The sequence below is a fragment of the Apus apus genome, chromosome 5 (assembly GCF_020740795.1).
Source record: "Apus apus isolate bApuApu2 chromosome 5, bApuApu2.pri.cur, whole genome shotgun sequence".
NCBI lineage: Eukaryota > Metazoa > Chordata > Aves > Apodiformes > Apodidae > Apus > Apus apus.
The window spans coordinates 61,046,894-61,063,950 of record NC_067286.1 but is presented as its reverse complement, the minus strand read 5'-3'; the positions used below and the strand labels follow the sequence as shown (position 1 = coordinate 61,063,950).

The 17,057-nt window shown below is 40.8% G+C and overlaps 1 protein-coding gene across 6 annotated transcripts in view; it reads left to right on the top strand.

The window, feature by feature from the left end:
* The window catches only part of KIAA0586 (KIAA0586 ortholog), a 102,567-nt gene that overhangs the window by 45,867 nt on the left and 39,643 nt on the right, over positions 1–17,057 (top strand). For all 6 annotated transcript variants that reach the window (XM_051622645.1, XM_051622642.1, XM_051622643.1 and 3 more), the window contains one exon: positions 4,181–4,268. In XM_051622645.1, the coding sequence (XP_051478605.1) occupies positions 4,181–4,217 (37 nt within the window). In that variant the 3' untranslated portion in view covers positions 4,218–4,268. The remainder of the gene's footprint in view (positions 1–4,180; positions 4,269–17,057) is intronic.

Genomic DNA, 17,057 nt, shown 5'->3' with positions numbered 1-17,057 from the left:
CCTCTTTCACGTTGAGATCACCAAAACATACTGCTTCCTGCAATGACTGTTCACAGGCAGGACAGGATTCTTTTGGCACGAAGCTCATATCCCTGTTACGTTTCATTAGCCAAAGTAACGGGCTGGGAGAGTAAAATGTGTTCCCTTCTATCAGCACCATTAGCTGTGATAAGGATCCCACTGATACCTGCATCTCCTGCTCTGGAGAATTAGCTGATGGGGTTAGGATTGATTTTTGTTTGCCTGGGTACAAGCAAATGATAATGTACCACGTGTAAGTTACCCATGCATACAGTCTTACCTATGCAAGACATGTAAGGTGTTCTGACATGGTGTCTTTCATAGAAAATACACAAATAGTTTTTGTATTATCTTATCTTTAGAAACTTTTCCTTGCATCTGAACTCTTAGTGTGATTTTTTAAATTACTTTTTTATTTGGAAGCTGGCATATAAAACTCACCCTCCCTCCCTCCAAACCAACCAAACCAACCCTGAACTTTGTGTGTGTGGTTTTGTATGTTTTGAGTTGTTGTTTTCCCCCCCCCCCACCAAAATAATCTCTTCCTGAATGTGGGTGTTCTAACTCACTGTCTCTCACATGCTACATTTTTTTTTCCTCTATGAAGTGACCATTCCTATAAGCAGTAACCACTGTAAACATCTGTCCTGGATGGGGCAGAGATACAAGATTCTCTACTAGATTTTGTACACCTTTCTCTGAAAAACTAAAATCACTGTACCAGATGATATGAAAGCTTGTTTTGACAGCATTTGTCTACCAGGTAACAATGATAAATACAGGCTGAGGGAGCTGGGGCTGTTCAGCCTGGAGAGGAGAAGGCTCCAGGGAGACCTTAGAGCACCTTCCAGTGCCTGAAGGGGCCACAGGAAAGCTGGGGAGAGGCTTTTCATAAGGAGTGAGAAGACAAGAGGTAATGGCTTTAAACTGAAAGAGGAGAGATTTAGGTTAGAAATCAGGAAGAAATTCTTCACCATGAGAGTAGTGAGACACTGAAAGAGGTTGCCCAGAGAAGCTGTGGCTGCCTCATCCCTGGAGGTGTTCAGGGCCAGGTTGGATGAGACTTGTGCAGCCTGGTCTGGTGGGAGGTGTCCCTGCCCATGGCAGGGAGGTTGGAAGTTGATAATCTTTAAGGTGCCTTCCAACTGAACCATTCTATGATTTTATGAACCTTTTCCCTAATTGCAGTTAGGGATGGATCTGCTTGGTCACCTGCCTGTAGGAAACAGATTTTCTGGTGACATAATACCAGCTAAGAGAGCAAGAGATAGTCAGGCTTTCAGAATGATTCATCCTATTTGGTGTTTAAGCAATAATCACTTTAAACTTCTTAAAAGATTTCTTCCCAAGTTAGTCAGTGACTTCTCACATCAGTTGTTTCACATCTTGTTTTTCATCTCTAGGCAGTTTTGCCTTCATTGAAATGAAACTGTATCAACTATGTACAAAGCAAGAAGACAAATCTATTTGGGAGCAAAGCTTGACTGTTTATGGTGTTTGTTGAGAGACCTGAGAAAATACACTGTATTTCATATGGTGTCCAACTGGAACTTGGCTTTGGTGGATCTTTCTTCTGATTTGACTGAGAACAACCCTCATGGATGTTAGGGTTTGTTGTGGCAAAGCTTGGGTGGTTTCTGGAATCTACCTGAACAGGATCCTGGTTTCAGAGAGGCTGTGGGCAGTGGTATGGAGCTGCCATATGCATACCACGTGTTTCCTCCCTGGCACTGGTGTGTAGATCAGGTTTTGGCCAACAGAAAGAACATTGGCTTTTCGTGTAGGGCAGGAGTAAATGCCTTTTAGTCATGAAGAGTGAAGTCTTTGTGATCACTCACTCCAAAACAAATGGCTTAAGTCATACTGGAATTTTCTTATCTTCCCAAATTCTTTGACTGCTCCTCCATTTCTGGCATTGGATTTTTTTTTGAGATTTATATATGCTTTTAGCCACTGTTAGACAGAATGCCAGACTAAATGCATCTTTGGTTTGACCCTGCTGTCCATTCTTGTGCAACAATACAGGGATTAACTGTTATTTGTGGCCACTTTCCCCCTGTGCTCTTAGTTCGAAGAAGTAAGAGATGACTAGAAGGCCAAGCTGAGCTCTTCCTGTTCCAGATAAATCATTTTGATCATGGGAGGGACGTGAACATTGAAAGTCATATTTTTCTAGCTGAACATTTCAAAGATGGTAAACCTACATAACTTGAATTCCCAAATGCATTGTTAAAATCTTAGAAAATTGGGCAGTTGCAAAATATTTTCATAACGTTCTTATATGAGTATGAATGTTTTTGTACAATCAACATTTTTTAGGTGGGATTGTCACTTTGGTATTCTCATTAGCTATTATTTTTAGTCTTTCAAAAGAAATGTGTTTTTTAATCTTCCAGGAATGCATAATTGTAGGTTATGAATCTCTGTGTTACCTCAACTTCTGTTTGCACCTCAGTTGAGTTTAAACTGTTTTTTTGGTTTGTCTTATTAAAAATCCAAACCCAAACAAAAACCCACTTCACATGGACTCCTAAGTGTGCTGTTATGCTGCTTTTATTTAATGTTCTGTAACATTGGTGGCCTTCAGTCACATTTCCATGAGACCTTCCTGCTTTCAGAAAACCATCTCAACTCTTTCTCATTTTGTCAGCTTTAAACAGTGAATAGTGTTGGTCAATATCCAGGTGTGTAGAGCTGCCCAAGTTAGTACCAATCCTCACAAGTCTGTCCATGCACATAGTGCCTTGCCAAGCTGCCAGCTTCATCTCACATGTGTCTAATTCACTTCTGACAGCTCAAACTCACTGCTGTGCTGGTGAGGTTCTGTTGGGGCACATTAGAGATGACATCTTGTCCTCCGGTGTAGCCCTCTCTACAGTTTGTTCTCTGGGAAGTGTAAACATATCCATGCAGCCACTGAGGAAAAGAGAGTGACTTAGGGGCTTATCTTCTTGTTCCTTCTGATTTTTGCAACACTGGCTTAAATGATCATGGAGAAGAAATGTAATTCCTGTTGAGATTCCTCTTATCATAGGAGACAGTTGTTAGCTGAAAGAAATGCAGAGCCCTGGTGGTGTGGTTGGCACCATGCTTACTGTTCCCCAGACATTAAAATGTTCTTGCTTTCATCTCTGGTTTTGGCTGTTTGTTTCACTTGTGACTTCCACAGTAGTGGGGGATTTCTCTCGTGGAAATGAAGTATACCTTCCTTCCTTCCTTTTTATTTTTTTGGGGAGTAAAATACCACCAGTACTTTGTCACCAGCTCTTCAAGAGCTCTTCAACCCGTGCCTTTGCTTCTCAGGGCATATAATTTTCCCTGAAGTCACACAGCAGTTCTGTCTGCAGGTGCCAGATGCTGTGTGACATGCAAACATTTATAAACTTCCTTGTGATCCTCCTTTTTAAGAATCTTCATTACAAAACTTGTGTTTATCTGTGGGATCAACTGATACATGAAATTTATTTGTCTTGGAGAATGCTTAAGTCTTCTAGCTCTCTATGAGTCTCACATTTTGTTCTTTTCACGTTTCCTGTCTACATGTAGTTGAATGTCCTTGGCCCACAATTCCTGTTGCATTTAACACATAAGATGACAAGTGTACTTGACAAAGATGTCTCCCTTTTTAACACCCAGAGCATTGGTTGCTTCTAAGAAACACTTTTCCCATTGTTGCAGACCTAGATCCTGAAGAGAATTTCAGGAAGAGTGGAAAATGGTTTCAAAAACATGGTTAAAGCAATAACTTTTATACTTGGTGTTGGTTTTCCAACCTGTGGGCTGAAAATTTTGTTTTTCTTTTCCCTTTCAACTTTCCCTTTTTTACCTGGGAGCAGAAGTCCTGGGGTGCTGAGAAAGCCAGGGAAATGTTACACTCTGTCCACCACACACTTTGAGTAGAAATTGAGGGCCTCCTGTGTCTTCAGGACTAAATGGCACTTTGCCATCTGTCCTGCTCCCAGGATGTTAGTCTAGGGGAAATAGCATTGCAACAGACTAACTCAGATCTGAATTCTTTTGAAGTCAACAGGAAGGAGAACAAGTGCTTTAATGAATCTTTAAAAACCTCTTTGGATGTTTTTTGAAGCTCCACATAATTTTGCTGTGCTGTTACACCCAAAGTGAGATGGCTAATATGATGTTAATGTATGATGTGTAGGAGGAAGGCCAAGGAGCTGCACGAGCTGAGACTGTGAGACCCCGAGTTATACACGTGAGGAGGAAGTCTGAGGAGACACAACAAGAAGGTAAATCAATTCAATATGCAACTACAGTTCTTTCAGCTAAGCACATCACTTTAAAATATTGTTGTATGCTCATGTATAATAAATTTCTGGGCTTTTTTAAATTTTGTTTTCATTCCTGTCAGATTCCCAAGTTTTCCAAATGTGTGTATATCTGTGCACGTAGTTGTGGTATCATTGGGGTGCACTGAAAGGGTGGGAAAGGCATCTGTATGTAAGTCATCAGAGTCCTTCCCATTAAGTATTTATTTAAATTTTCATTTGCCTAGAGCATGACAATGTGCATGTTTGTAGTCAACTGAATCCTAATTGCTTTCTAGGACACTGTGCAGCAAACAGAATATTCATAATGTATTAGCAGGTGGCAGTGGGTCATCAACGTGACAGAACACAAGGGTGCTAGAGGAGGACTGAAAGATAACACCAAGTTAAAATGATGCAAATATGGAAAAAACCAGACATTTTCAGTGTTAAAATGGCCTGGTTTGAGATGGGCTTCAAGCTAGTGTGTACCAATTATTTTTTCTTTTCTGAAGGACACTGTAGTATCTTTGCATAAGCATTTTTGGAGATAACTAATCAGTGTTTGTTAAAAGTATTAAGGCTATTGCATGAGAGGGAGAGAATATTTTTTTTTTTTTTGTAGCTCAAGTCAGTGTGCAAATCAAACCGTGCAAATTAGGGCCTTATGAAATTGATTTAGGAGGTAATAAGTTTGTGAAGGTGGTAGAGTGAGGTGTGGAGCAGTTTTAGTTTTACGTGCTAAGAGCAGGACTCTAAAAACCTGCATGTCTTCAATACATGCAATTATCATTGCTCCACACTCACATAGACAAATCCTTCCTTCAAGCCCTTTTAAAAATAATTCTTTCAGCTTCTTCCATTTGATTTTTTTAAAACATCCAATAAAATTATAATTTGGTTTCAGCTATTTAGAAGTGGTAAGAAGAGCTCTAAGGCCAAGGTTATTGGTCGTGGGACTTGGAACTTCATTTCAAAACCTTGGCTTCATATGCAGAAAGTGCTAAATAATCTAGAACTTAGTTCTGTGACAACTAGTGGCAAAGCTTACAGAGCTGAAGTGGCACAGCCTCGTGTATGAGCATGTTTTGTTGTAGGGACATTTATCAACAAGTGTTTAATGTTGCTTAATACAGACTTAATTAATTAAAAATTGAGAATAACTCTTTTATTTAATACTGGTGGGAAATATTGCAATGATTTTTTTACTAATAGGAAGAGTGGTTATTTTTCCTCTGGTGTTCAGAGAATCCAAATTGCCTAAGAAAAGTGAATTTCCAGTAAGCTGAGTCTAATCTCTAACTTGCCAAAAAGGAAATTATGTGCCTTGCAGGATCAACTTCTTCCCAACTTTAAAAGACATTTTCCTTAATATTGGTGACAGGAATCTTCCTTTTCTTCTTCTTCCCCAGTACTTCCTATTAAGCATCAGAGAGAAGGAGGAAAAGGAGGATACTCCTCCTAACACTTCATGCTTTTACACCTCAAATTTGTCTCAAAGTTGTAACAAGACAACACCTCCAGCCTGTATCACTGGGAGGGTGTTAGACAGAAATGGAATGGAAATGGAGTGAAATATTTTTTGTCTAATCTAATTTCTGGATTATTTATCTTTAAAAAACCCCCCACAATTTACTGTTATTCAAGGTATTTGGGCACAGTCCAACTGTGGCTGTGTGTCAGAGGAAAACCTTTGACCAGGAGATGGCAGTAGTCAATTTTCTTTGAGAGGAACAAAAAAAGATGATGATTTATATACCAAGGTAATTTACATCTCATTCAAAGTATACATATTTAATGAGCCAATAAAAATCTAGAGGATTTGCAAATGGAAACAACTGTCTGACAGTTTTAACCAGAAGGTCTTGTCTTCACCACAGCTAACTTAATCAGTCAAAAAATTGAGGGTAAAAATTAATAAGAATAATTTTGAAAGGAAAATGAAAAGTTGCAACATGATAAGTGTACGTGGGTTTAAGTAAATACAACATTGTAAAATCAAGCACATCTGTTACTGGAAGTTCAGAGCACCCTGTTTATGAAAACTTCATGTCAAATGGTTGCCTTTTCTGAAATAGCAGGGGCACTTGCCTGAAAATGGAGAAGCATTTCATAGAAAGGATCATTTAGGTATTTTGTCAGAGTTTAAAGTAGAAGTGGTTGTATTGGTATTAGAGCTTAGAAAATCTGGAGCCTTGAAATGAAGTGTGAATTCAGGGTGTTGGGAGAAGAGGAAACTTTAGGTTGGATGTAAAAAAAGCCTTTTTTATTTTATTGATAAGCACATGACAAGATTTTATTAATCTTTTTTTCTGTGGTCATAAAAATATATATATGTGTGTGTTTATATATCATGTATGTGTGTATATATATGATAGAGCTTTCTTTTGTTGTTTAAAAAATTCTTGTGGTCTGCAGTGAACATGTGTTTTTACTGAAAGAAAGTTGATTGATGTCTTCTAATGAAAGTTGAAGTTCAGTAGGGCTGTTACAATATCATGCCTGAAAGGGTAATGTCTCCTGAAAGTTACAACTGAAAATAAAGCCTGAATGTATTATTAATTGAAATGTGTGCCTTCTCTAGACAGAGTGGAGACAGTGGTTTGAAAATATATATTTGGAATATATAATACACATGCATATATATTTTTGGCTTTAGAATACCCTTTAATTTTTGTACTATTCTTTCATATATCTCCATGTATTTAATATCATAATAATTGTTGTGGTTGGTGAATGCCTGTATTTCCAGCATACAAGCATTTTCAAGCTCACACTAATGTGCTTCAGAATTTCTGCATCCAATATCCATATTCTTTATCTATCTATATTCTACATCTATCCATTTCTGCATCCAATAATATACATATCAATATTCTTGCATCCAGTTCTGGGCTCCCCAGTTCAAGAGGGACAGGGATACTTGAGAAGAGGCTCTGAGGATGATTAAGGGACAGGAACCATCTGTCTGATGAGGAAGGGCTGAGAGACCTGGGGCTTTTCAGTCTAAAAAGGAGAAGACTGAGGGGGGATCTAATTAATGTCTGTAAATACATGAGGGCATCAAGGAGGCAGGGACAAGCTCTTTTCACTTGTGCCCTGTGACAGGATGAGGGGCAATGGATTCAAGCTAGACCATAGGAAGTTCCACCTCAACATGAGGAAGAACTTTACTGTAGGAGTCATGGAGCATTGGAACAGGTTCCCCAGAGAGGTTGTGGAGTCTCCTTCTCTGAAGACTTTCAGGACCTGTCTGGATGCATTTCTGAGTGACCTGCACTAGACTTGGTCCTGCTCTGGCAGAGGGGTTGGACTCAATTATCTCCAGAGGTCTCTTCCAACCCTGACCATTCTGTGATACATTAAAATGAAAGAACAGGTGGCAATGCTGGACGGCAGAGCCTTTTTAAACTTTAATATGAGCAGCTCAGAACCAAGAGGTAGATGTATCTTCAATTAATTATTCTACAGCACAGTCTCTCAGAATGTGACCTAGAGAGCACAACTTCATGATAGTAATTCCTTTTTATCTCCAGCTTGTGAATTATATCCAGGCAGCCATAAGTACAGGGGAAAGTAATATTGGGACATGAAGCAATTGGCTTTGTTACCACAGAGAGATTGCACAGTTGCTTGTGGGAGGAGATGATCTGTGCAATAAATGATTTAGAGGGCAAGGAGCCCATAAAACAATCTGTATAAAAAAATTAAAGCTTCCAGAGTCCCTGTTCAGTATTGAAAATTAACTACTTCTGTGTTAACATTCACATTATACTGTAATATCGAAAACAGAGATAATAGCAAAATATTTCTTTCCCTCTTTTCTTCAGCCAGAAATTGCTCTGATTTAGCTTTTGGGTTAGTTTTTCTTAAAACCATTGTGGCACGAGGCAAATCTCTAACAGATGCTTCAAGGAAGGAAGAAGATTAGGATAAGCCTAAAGGTCTTTATTTTTTTTTTTCTTGGAACTGGAACTGTTTTGGTCAAACTCTTGACAACTATTCTGCTGAAAGTTTACTTTCCCCTTAACATCCTGCTGTTTCATTTTTTGGACTGAATTTCGTTAAGGCTTTTGCTAGGGACTGTCCACACCACCCTGGAAATAGCAGCTTAGTGAAGCAAAACAGAGCTGTTCTTTCACAGTGCAGAGCATACCACTGCAGCCTGAGAGGTAGGAAGAGTTCATGTAGCCTCCTGGAATTTGACTAATTTCTGAGAGAAGACCTTGGAAATTGAAGTAATGGTATCACTTAGCTGTAATGATGGTGTTTTTCAAGCAAATGTAAATTTATGGAAGGTTTTTCAGGCTTATGTCAGTTTCTCAGTACTTCTTCAGAACTTTATTTCTGGTCTGTTTTGACTCTGGTTTTCCTATAGTGTCACCTCCCCATGATATCAGATGGCTCATGGACATAATTCAGTTAATATATTTTACATTCAGCCAAGTCAGGAAATGCAAAGCTGAGTTTCCCACAGAAACTCTGTCTTTTCTAGAAGGACTCGTTGACTTTTAGGTGCTCCAAGTGGTTTAGAACACCAATTCTCAAAGACTTTTCATTTGCTTTTTTCTGCACATGTGACCATAGCAGTTACAGGATATCTCATGGATTAGAAAACATGCATCTGAATAATCAGAATTGTTTCTGCATAATATCCCCACATAAAATCCTCAGTAGCCACACTAGAGAGTTTCCAGTTTGAATTACTGTAAGTTGATACTTAGCTGTGTTACAGTCGATTTGGAACAGGAGTTTTGAATTTCTTGACTTTGGTAAATATTATTGATCAGTTAATGAGTGCCAGGTACGTCTATGGCTGCTTTTTTTTCCCCTCTGAGTTACTTCAGTTATTTTTCCAATAAAATGTGAAAACAGAGCTTTGATTTTTTGCAGCCTGAGGCGAAGCCTCATGTCGAATGGTAGTTGCAGGCAGTGATGCCCTTCTGTGGGTGTGTTCTGCTGCTTCAAGTTTGGGTCCTGAGAAACTGTGCACCAAGAGCTGCTGTGGGCTTCATGGGACTGTGCACATCCTGGCACCCATTCCCAAAAGATCTCTTTCTGGGAAAGGTTCCTGCCATCTCCTAGACCTTTATTTCCCCTGTTTATTTGTGCAAAAGTCATGAACAACAGGAACTACTAACAACCTCAGAGAGCTGGTGAAGCACAAACCTCCCTGGTATGTTTTTTTATACTCCTTGAATGTAATTTGGTTTTTTTTTGAGGCATGTTAATGAGTTGAAATCCCAGTAATCAGGTGGAGAAGTGAAAAATGAAAAACAGTTTATACTTAAAGAAAACTGTGCCAAGCAGGCTCCCTTTGCCTCACAGTCTGAGGATTTCCTTCTGACTGGCATGCTGGAGAAGTTCTCCTCTGTAGTCCAGTTCCACATCATGTATCACCTGACCCTTTTTTTACTGACCAACGTGCATTAGGCTTTTGTTCACTTGTCCATTTTCTTCAACTTCCAAAAGGTTGGGAGTCACTTCTCCTCTCCCTGCATGCCTCCTTAAATGGCACAGAGGGATCCAGTGCTCTCTCGCTGCTGCAGGATTGTCAAGATATTTCTCTGACCTTGTGCTGAAGCTTTTGCTGTGAGAGGTTTGTGCAAAGGCAGAAGACTTCCTGGTTTAGCCTTCCCGTGGTGGCCATCCAGAAGATCTTTTACACCCATCATGAAATCTGCACAGCTTTGTAGACGTTCAAGTTTCCCTTGTATACTCCACATGAGAATCAACTTCTGCTCTAAGCTGGATGTGTGTAGGGTTCATCTTTTCATATAGTAAAAGAGAATAAAGCAGGACACCTTCCAGTGTGGGCTTCAGGAATGTTTCTGCTCAGAAGTTTTAATTTCAGGGGGTGAGGCTGGCATCTATAGCCTCATTGCTTGAGCAGATGGAAGCAGTTCACAGTAGCTCCTTTCTCCCTTTTAATCGGATCTTTGTGTTTAAAGTGCACTTCTCATGCTGAGGTTCAGGATCTGTTCTTACAGGAATCCAAGTCCCTCCACTGCCTGTACACAGCAGCAGAGATTTTCACTGAAATTCCAGCACCAGTTGTTGTTTTGTTTTGTTTTTCCTGGGCAAAGGGAAAGAAAAACTTACTCAAACTGACATGATCACTACTTAAAGGATTACTTCCTATGGAGGCTGTCAAAAACTCAAGATTTTTACTTGGCTTCTTTCAGATTTACTGAGGCTCAAGATAAATATCCAGAAATCTCATCTGATTCTCTCTCCAATCCTAGATTTTAAAGGATTGCAAATGATCTAATCCTGTGACCTATGGCATCTCCCAGAGTGCATTTTATAGATCATAAACCTCATGTTCAGGGCAGTGACAAAATTAAGCCTGATGGTTCACTCATCATGGGGGTTGTAATGTGCAAATAATGAGGGGCTAGTCCCTGTTTCATACTGATAAGCTGAAAACCCACAGTACTGCTGCAGGAAGCATCCAATATACCTTCTGGAGTCTGAAGTGTATGTTAATCATTAAAATATTTCTCTAGTGGCCAAGCATATTCTAGACATAATTCTCATTAAGAAGAGAGTATCTCTTGCTGCTACGTCGCCAGTCTTGGATTGTAGAATCATAGAATGGTTTGGGTTGGAAGGGACCTTAAAGGTCTTCTGGTTACAACCTCCCTTGCATGGGCAGGGACACCTCCCACTATACCTGATTGCTCCAAGCCCCATCCAACCTGGCCTTGAACCCTTCCAAGGATGGGGCTTCCACAACTTCCCTGAGCAACCTGTTCCAGTGTCTCAACCACCCTCACACTAAATAATTTCTTCATGTCTAACCTAGATCTCTCCTCCTCCAGTTACAAGCTGAAATCCCTAAATTGCTATTTCCACATTGGCAGCCTACCTTTGATCTTTTACCAGGTCCAGTTTCCAGTGTGTAAATCCACCTATTGTCAGGTGGATTTTGTCATCTGGAGGCCAAGCATGAATGTGAGGCTTTTTGTGTGTGTGCGAGATTCTCGTGGGGTGGTGAATCAGCGGGAGCCTCTGTGCATTGCAAGCAGGGTATGGTCTTGATAGCAAGTATTAAATACAGTCTCAGATCTCCTGGACACTAACACACTCCTCATCAATCCATCCAAATTGTTGTGCCAAAGCAGCTTTTCTCACAGCCTGTGTAGGATCTGTAAACACGCTAGGATCTGACTGAAGCAGCTTTGTATTGTGTATTATGTTTTGTGTGCACTTTTACAAACTTACAGTAATTGCTGTTGCCTTCATTGTAAAGAGCAAAAAATAAACACACACAATAAACCCCCTAAATGGGCACTGATCCCACTGGCACTGATCTTGAGTAACTCTGAATAAAAGCAGATGGTAGCAAGCTGACTAGGCTGACCTGCTTTCCCCTTTCATGCAAACATTGCTTATATAAGTGGGGGACACACACAAAAATTAATGGGCTTGGGCAAGCCACCTAAGGACAGAGACTCCCCATGTACTTAATGCTTACATCAGCCCAAGGGCTGTTTACAGTTAGCTCTTCTCTAGAGGGACAAGTTTCTCACAAATTAGTGGTTCCACAGCTCTGAGCCCATGGTTTAATAAGAGAGAACTGATGTGCATCTAGAAAGTAAGTGTGCTTTGCTTTTCTGTGGCCTGTGTGTTGTGGTAGGTCATGGAGAAGGATCAGAACAGTCTCTCCTGAACCTGCTGCTCATTTATATACGTATAGTTGAGTCCAAAGTCTCTTTACACACCATATTCTGTCATAATGTTGTAAAGAGGCGTTAGATTTTTATGGTCTTGTACCACTTTCATTCACATGTCCATGCAGTAGCAGCGATGGCAAATTAATTTAAATTGAGATTCCTTGTTGTTCCAAATGATGTGCCACAGTGTGTCACTGGATGTGTGGTAGGAAATTGTCTCTTTCTTATTTGAAAAAGCAGTTGGCTTTTGGTTGGAGTTACTAGCTCCAGGAGTATGCTACAGCCTCTGCCAGAGGTTACAGCCTGCAAAGGCAGTTTCCTGAATCACATGTTTTTACACTCCTCAGACACTGTTGTTCTCAGCCTGGTACATCAGTGCCAGCAAAGCTGGAGCCAGGAACCGTTCCAGCAGGCTCAGGTGAACCTGCTGCTGACTCTATGTTAGCTCACTTGGCAGATGCGCTGTAGGATCTTTTAGGATGGTAATCCTTTCTTAGATTAACAGTCATCTAAGTAGGCCACTTATCTCACATTTCTTTTTTAGTGTGAAAGTTGTGTTTCTTTTATAAAAGGCACCAGTATCAGACCAGGAAGTCCTGATGCCTCTGGGTGCTGGTGGCACAATGCGTGGACACGGTATGGTGACACTAGGAGAAGACAAGTAGTATTGTAAACACATATTTCAACTTGAAGAAACATTTACAGCACTGCAGTAGAAGAGCAGGCTTTCTGTCTTCAGTATGTGCTGAGTTTGGTTTAATTTTCTGGTTGACAGGGAAGGCAGATGTTGCTCTTTATTATTCAGTGGCTTGTGCCTATCTGAGAGCAATGCAACAGAGGAAGCAGCTTCTGCTTTCCCTGCTGTGTTGGTTTTGGCCAAACCTTGGGCAGAGGCAGGTGGACTCCCTTCAGCTTTACCTGTTGTGAAGAGCTCTCATTCAGCTTTGTAAAGCACTGCATAAAAACTGGAAGGAGCCAGCTGTTAGTCTGTAGTAGAAGAGAAATTGCTAGGATGAAAGTGTGTATGTTGAGTGGAGGAGCTTAATGTGAGTGATGAATAACCCACAGATTCTGCCTGTCTGCCCCTAAACCTCTTCTAGGAGGGAGATGGGGAGTTTACAAAAGCTGTCATCCTCAGCCATTAAAATTTTTTCTTTGTCTTTTTTAATGCTTTGGAAGTTCCTGCACTGCTAGCAGAGGCAAAGCATTAGCTGTAAAGTCATTAATAAAACCTAACTGGCCAATAAAGACAGATATGGAGATGATTGTCCAATTGTAAAGTTATTTTTAATTTTACTGCTTATTATATATGAGAGGGCTTGATTTATAGGCAGTTTTCATGCTCTTGAACAGTGTTGTTACCTATGTACTTTAGTTGCTTATTTTTCTAGATACTTTGGGAGAAAAAGACCTACTTTATGTGCTAAAGGGAGGCCAGGTTTTTCCAGCACCACCTTCTCAATACAGTGACACAAAGACTGCCTGTAATTAATATAAATATATGTTTGCAGTGCCCATGTGATTCCTTTCTTAAGACTTGGAGCCCAGGAAACTTTCAAATAAGGCAACAGCATGGAGCAAATGTTATCTAGGATGTCTCCTAGATGAAGAACACTATATAAATAATGGTAATACTCCTCTTTGATAACATGCTGATATTGAGAAATGCAGTCTGCCAAAGTAGCTTTCTTCTTAAAAATAGGGTAAGGGCTGGTGAGTGAAGATTAAAGTTGTCATGTGTGACCTATTGCTCACTGCTGAGGTTGCATATGGGGCTGGGTTTTGTAATAGTGTTGAATAATGTCTGCAAATGTAAGACTTGATTAAAACACTTTTCATCTGCCTCAAAACTAATTTTGAAAGTAAAACACAACAAAGCCTCATCTCTGAAATACCAGTTGCAAAAGTGCTTTTGGTGACTGTGTTTGTAAGGAACAGTAGGAAAAGATGGAGGTGGGTTAAATTTTGTCTGGACTACTGTGCTCTGGCTTTTATCATGAATGCTGTCATTTAGAAAAAAAAAGCACCCTACACCTAGAAAAACTTAATTTAGAACCTTTGTGTCTGTGTTGTCATTCTTCTCTAATCTAAAACTTATGTCTTGCTTTTAAAGAAGGAAGAAATGTTTTTAAGCACAGTTCTAAACAACCTGAGTGAAAGTTGTTGAGTGTGACACAAAATATGTTGTAGTTCTCTAAAATGTTGGGTTTTTTTCCCCCAGTGCTTTGGCCACAGGGAGTTAAACTGTTTCTCTTTGTGTACTGCATGACTTTGACTTTCTATTAGCTCTTTTTTATATCAGATAGGCATGTAGTTTTAATACAAAATAATCAATCATATGCAAGCAATGAAAATGTGTATGTCTCACTTTCTGGGTCTGGGAGAATTACATTTAGTTTTGGCTCCAAATGGTGCAATTAAAGCAGGTTAGACTTAATATGGGATGGTCTGCTGACCTCCATCCTAACTCAGGTTGTTACAGAAAAGTAATAATATCAGGGTTCATATCATGGCCTTGCTTTATTGAACATATTGCAAGAGTTAGGGAGAGATGTGTTTGTTTGAAGACAGTGGAACAGCTGCAGTTTCTGTCCTTGTCAGGCCATTGGATCTTCAGTAGAAGTAAAAAGCAAGGAATTTGCTGGCAGTTGCTTAATTTCTGTTGTGTTTGGGGTTTTTTTGAGTTTGTTTTTATAATCCTAAAGCCATAATTACAGATCTTGGGAAAATTGTTTTATTTACTTAACAGCTGCCGTTGTTCCCTGTTATGTAAATCAAAATTACAAATGGGAAATATTTGCTAGTTTGAGTGACACTGCAAATACACCATCAACTTCTGAACAGTGCACGTTGCTGGTTTCAGTAATTGGACCCGCTCCTAGAGACAGGCAAGGAGGGAGATGACCCAGGGGATTCTTATTTCTGAAGATGAAGCTTCCTTCCTGATTTAAAAAAAGAGAAAAAGGGGAAAGAGAGAAAAGAAAAGGGGGGAGCAGTTTCCTGTCTGAGTCTTTACTTTCAGGGAGGGCTGCAGTCCTGCCTCCCCCTGCTCCAGCTGGCCTTTACATGCTGTCCTTTGTGGAGGCGTCGGGTGAACAATGTCCAAAATCACTTTTACAAGAGCATTTGGAGTTTGCCTGGTCAGGCAGACCTGGGATTTAAAGAGGTTTTTTGCTCCTCTCTCATCTGCTCTCAAACACGAGGCAGCGACAGCCCGTATCTCTGATAAAGAGAGCTCACTGAAGGAAAAAAAATTCAGTAAAAGGAAAACTGGCTTCATCCTGGCTCAAACCAGGACAGAGGTTTCTTCATAAAGGCTGTTCTGTGCCTAAGATTCTAAATCTTCTCAAAAAGGCCTAACAAAGAGTCTTGACCCAAAATTTCAGCTGTGTGTAAGAAATGTGTTCTGACGTCGATGTAGCTGATGTGAAAAATGAATAATAGCAGCTCTGCAGGCAAAAATCTCCTCTGCTACAGTGTGACAACCCACCCCTTCATCGGAGGTTTCAAGAATTTGGCTGCACTTTTGGAAACAAGCCTCATGATTCTGCCAGAGAGATGTTTGAGCTCAGACAGAGCCCAGCACACAACGGCTTTGTTGCAGTGTTGGCTCCGTGCGTGCAGCAGGAAACTGCAGTAAAACCCTTCCTTTTCTACCTATGGTGTGTGCTGGTTGTTTCCAGTGTAGCCAAGGCTGTGTTTTAGTCTTTTATTGAAGTAAAGCCATACTCACAGGCTTGAGCACCCCAGCAGCTAAAAGCTAGAACCACTTAAGATGACAATTAGGGCCTGACTCTACACTGCGTTAATTCTGGAAAGCTGGGGAGGGACTTTTTATAAGGGCACAGAGCCTGCCACCCAGTGCCAATATCACAACAGCTTGGCCAGGAGGGCATGGGGAGGTGGTTCTTCCCTTCTACTCTTCCCTGGTGAGACCCCACCCCTCCATCCAGTTCTGGGGTCCCCAATACAAGAAGGACATGGAGCTGTTGGAGAGAGTCCAGAGGAGGCCAGAGAGATGACTTGAGAGCTGGAGCAGCTCTGCTCTGGAGACAGGCTGGGAGAGTTGGGGTGTTCAGCCTGGAGAAGAGAAGGCTCCAGGGAGACCTTAGAGCACCTTCCAGTGCCTGAAAGGACTACAGGAAAGCTGTGGAGAGGCTTTTTACGAGGGCTTGTAGCAAGAGGTTGAGGGGTGATGGATTAAAATTGGAAGAGGGGAGATTTAGATGAGACATTAGGAAGAAATTCTCTGTTGTGAGGGTGGTGAGACACTGGAACAGGTTGCCCAGAGAAGCTGTGGCTGCCCCATCCCTGGCAGTGTTGAAGGGCAGGTTGGATGGGGCTTGGAGCAACCTGGTTTAGTGGGAGGTGTCCCTGCTCATGGCCGGGGGATTGTAACCAGATCTTTAAAGTCCCTTCTAACCCAAGCCATTCTATGATTCTATAATTTTCTTTCTTCAAGGGCAAGCTCCCTTGCTCTGTCCAGTCTGGGCTGTAAAATGAGAGTCCTACATCCAGTTCTTTAACCCAGCTGCTTCTTGCAAGTCTACACGGAAAGTGTAGCACTTAAAAAGAAGAGCAGTATCCACCATAGGTCCAGGTAATCTGCTTAGGAGATGTTTGCATCATGCAGCACGGCTAGCTCAGAAATCTGTGAGCTAGCCCTCAAGCAACCTCCAGAAGCAGTGAAGCTCAGGGGGTGTGTGGTGGGGAGCTGAGGCTGATGGGTCCCTGATGAGTTTGCTTGAGTGTCCAAGTATGTGACTGTCTTTCAGAATATGCCACCCAACCCTGCACACTGCTGTGGAGCACTGCAATGCAGAGCCTGCCAGAGGGAATATTCTGAAGTATATTAAAAGAAAGTTCAGATGTTTTCAGTCTGAGAGTGAAATTGCAGAAGGCCCTTAGAGGTCTGACTTATTGTGCAATCTCTGTAAGTAATTTGTAATCAAAATACCTTTGCACATGTCACTTTTATATTTCCTGTAATAAAACAGCAAGAGCAATTAAGATTTTGGACCATAATCTTCTACAAGCTTCTAAAAATGAATGGGCTGGGGATTTTTTGAGTTAGGGCTGAAACAGCCAATTT